The sequence below is a fragment of the Fukomys damarensis genome, unplaced genomic scaffold, assembly GCF_012274545.1.
Source record: "Fukomys damarensis isolate Sample0158 unplaced genomic scaffold, DMR_v1.0_HiC HiC_scaffold_1, whole genome shotgun sequence".
Classification (NCBI taxonomy): Eukaryota; Metazoa; Chordata; class Mammalia; order Rodentia; family Bathyergidae; genus Fukomys; species Fukomys damarensis.
The window spans coordinates 70,556,904-70,559,896 of NW_022900913.1; the positions used below are offsets into that span (position 1 = coordinate 70,556,904).

General features: G+C 63.5%; 2 protein-coding genes across 2 annotated transcripts in view; both read left to right on the plus strand.

The window, feature by feature from the left end:
* The window catches only part of Slc18a3 (solute carrier family 18 member A3), a 2,338-nt gene extending 761 nt beyond the window's left edge, over positions 1 to 1,577 (plus strand). Inside the window, exon 2 of the mRNA XM_010622621.1 lies at positions 5 to 1,577. Within this exon, the coding sequence (XP_010620923.1) occupies positions 5 to 1,516 (1,512 nt within the window). The 3' untranslated portion in view covers positions 1,517 to 1,577. The remainder of the gene's footprint in view (positions 1 to 4) is intronic.
* Positions 1,578 to 2,415: 838 nt separating this feature from the next.
* Chat (choline O-acetyltransferase) overlaps positions 2,416 to 2,993 on the plus strand; it is a 42,360-nt gene continuing 41,782 nt past the window's right edge. The window contains exon 1 of the mRNA XM_033761898.1: positions 2,416 to 2,450. The gene's annotated coding sequence lies outside the window, so the exon portion shown is untranslated. The remainder of the gene's footprint in view (positions 2,451 to 2,993) is intronic.

Sequence of the window (2,993 nt, forward strand, 5' to 3'; positions counted from 1 at the left end):
GGAGCCCCGGCGAAAGCGGCGCCTGGTGCTGGTCATCGTGTGCGTGGCGCTGCTGCTAGACAACATGCTGTACATGGTCATAGTGCCCATTGTGCCAGACTACATCGCCCAAATGCGCGGGAGCAGCGACAGCGCCACCCCGAGCACCGAAAGCTGGACGCCCACCGCGCTGCCGCCCACCTTGGCCAATGCCTCCATGGCCAACACCTCAGCGCTCCCGACGGCTGCGGGCCCAGCCTGGCCAGCCCTACGGCCCCGCTACCCCACGGAGAGTGAGGACATGAAGATCGGGGTGCTATTCGCGTCCAAGGCCATCCTGCAGCTCCTGGTGAATCCCCTGAGCGGCCCATTCATCGACCGCATCAGCTACGACGTACCGCTGCTCATCGGGCTGGGTGTAATGTTCTCCTCCACGGTCCTGTTCGCCTTCGCCGAGGACTATGCCATGCTCTTCGCCGCACGCAGCCTGCAGGGCCTGGGCTCGGCCTTCGCCTACGCGTCCGGCATAGCCATGATCGCCGACAAGTACCCCGAGGAGCCGGAGCGCAGCCGTGCGCTGGGCCTGGCCCTGGCTTTCATCAGCTTCGGGAGTCTGGTGGCGCCGCCCTTCGGGGGCATCCTCTACGAGTTCGCTGGCAAGCGCGTGCCCTTCCTGGTGCTCGCAGCAGTGTCGCTCCTTGACGCGCTCCTGCTGCTGGTGGTTGCCAAGCCATTTTCTGCCGAGGCTCGAGCGCGGGCCAACCTGCCGGTGGGCACGCCCATCCACCGCCTCATGATGGACCCCTACATCGCCGTGGTAGCCGGAGCTCTCACCACCTGCAACATCCCTCTCGCCTTCCTGGAGCCCACCATTGCCACGTGGATGAAGCACACGCTGGCGGCGTCCGAGTGGGAGATGGGCCTGGTCTGGCTGCCGGCCTTTGTGCCACATGTGCTGGGCGTCTACCTCATCGTGCGCCTGGAGGCGCGCTACCCGCACCTGCAGTGGCTCTACAGCGCTCTTGGGCTAGCGGTGATCGGCGCCAGCTCTTGCCTCGTCCCTGCCTGCCGCTCATTCTCGCCGCTGGTGGTCACGCTTTGCGGCCTCTGCTTTGGCATCGCGCTGGTCGACACCTCGCTGCTGCCCACGCTTGCCTTCTTGGTGGACGTGCGCCACGTCTCGGTCTACGGCAGCGTCTACGCTATTGCTGACATCTCCTACTCGGTGGCCTACGCGCTCGGGCCCATAGTGGCCGGCCACATAGTGCACTCGCTAGGCTTTGAGAAGCTCAGTCTGGGGATGGGGCTGGCCAACCTGCTCTACGCGCCAGTTCTGCTGCTCCTGCGCAACGTGTGCCTCCTGAAGCGCTCCAGCTCCGAGCGCGAAGTGCTGCTGGACGAGCCACCGCAGGGCCTGTACGACGCCGTGCGCCTGCATGAGCGCACCGCGCAGAGTGAAGACCGGGAGCCCAGCAGCCCGCCTGGCCCTTTCGACGGGTGCGAGGACGACTACAACTACTACTACACCCGCAGCTAGCAACCTCGCTCTTTCTCCAGGCCGCCCGCCCTCCTCCTTCGGGTCCAGATGGCTTCACTTCTAGCGCTCCCCCCCCCTCCTCTCTCTCTCTCTCTCTCTCTCTCTCTCTCTCTCTCTCTCTCTCGGCCGCCAAGGCACTCAGCCTTGGAGACCCTGAAGCCATTGCACCCTGGGCAGAGGGGAAGCATTGTGTGGGCCAACCAAGAAGCTGCCCAGGGTAGAGCCGCGCGTTCGTGTTCCCCTGCGTTTCTCCCAGTGCCAAACTCGTCGTGTAACACCGCGGTGCCTCGGGCCCGAATTAATAAACTGTGTCTGTCCGAGGAGGCCGAGTCTCTTTACTCCTGGGGGTGGGGGTGGGGTGGAGGTGTAGTCGGAGATCAGAATGAGGATAGGGTAAGTGGTCTTCCAGCCCAGGGCAGGCCTGTCCAGAGGACACCGGAGAGCGGGTGGTCCTTTGCTGCCTGGAAAGGGGTGCAAAGAAAGCAAACCCTACAGGGGCTCTCATCGCAGACCCCCTACCGCACATGTTCCCCTCCGCCGGGGACAGCCCCTCCTCTCCAAGCCCAGCGCAGCGCCCATGGGTGCCGCCTGGGGGAGCCTGCAGCCTTGTCCTTTGAGGACACGCCCAGAACTGGCCTGAGCGCTGGGGAGCCCCGGCTGCGCTTCCCTTCCAGCGGGCGTCGCGCCCGTCCAGGCTTAGAGAAAGGAGCAGAAGAGGAGCTGTGCGCCACGGAAGAAAAATGAGTCTCATCTTTCAGGGCGCGAGCTCAGGAAGCCGTGTGTCTGTTCTAGCCCCAGGTTCTGTCCTTGGAGCAGTGACCGAGCCAGGAGGGCTAGAGAGGTGACAGAGAAACCCGGTGTTACCCCAGCCCCACCCAGCCCTCCGGGGAAACAGCTATCTGGAAGGTTTCGCATCCCGGAATCCCAGGCTCAGGTGGGGGACACCTTCACCCTGCAACTCCGCCGCCCCCAGCCCCCGCAGTCTTCGGATTCAGGAGATGCGCGGGGTTAGGGGACGCCTCTGGGTTTCGCAGGTCTGGCGCTTGAATATCTGGCTGTTTGGGAGAGCGGGGTCTGTCTGTGCGCCGTCTATGTGCAAGTCTGGGAGTGTCTATGGTGGTATCTTTGTCTCAGTCGGCCTCCTACCACTACCCACGTTGGCCATCAGGGAGTTCCCTGCTCCAATCGAACGCCAGAGGATATAAGGCAGAATAAAAGGAGGGAGATGCTACGATCATCCACAAGCCAATTCCTTACGTATTATTTTGTAAGGAGGGTTTGAGCCAGGTCATGTTGCGGGGGATGGTTTCCTGGACCCCGACAATGACACTCAGCAAGGTTCTGGGTAGACGGTTACCTGGGGTTTATGGAGTTGGGGTTCCCGGGGACTGGGGAAGCCGGGCTGGGGGCAAGGGACGTGGACAGGACAGTGCTCTGCGTCCCGGTCCCGGGCCTGGAGTCTCCCGTGGATGCTCGA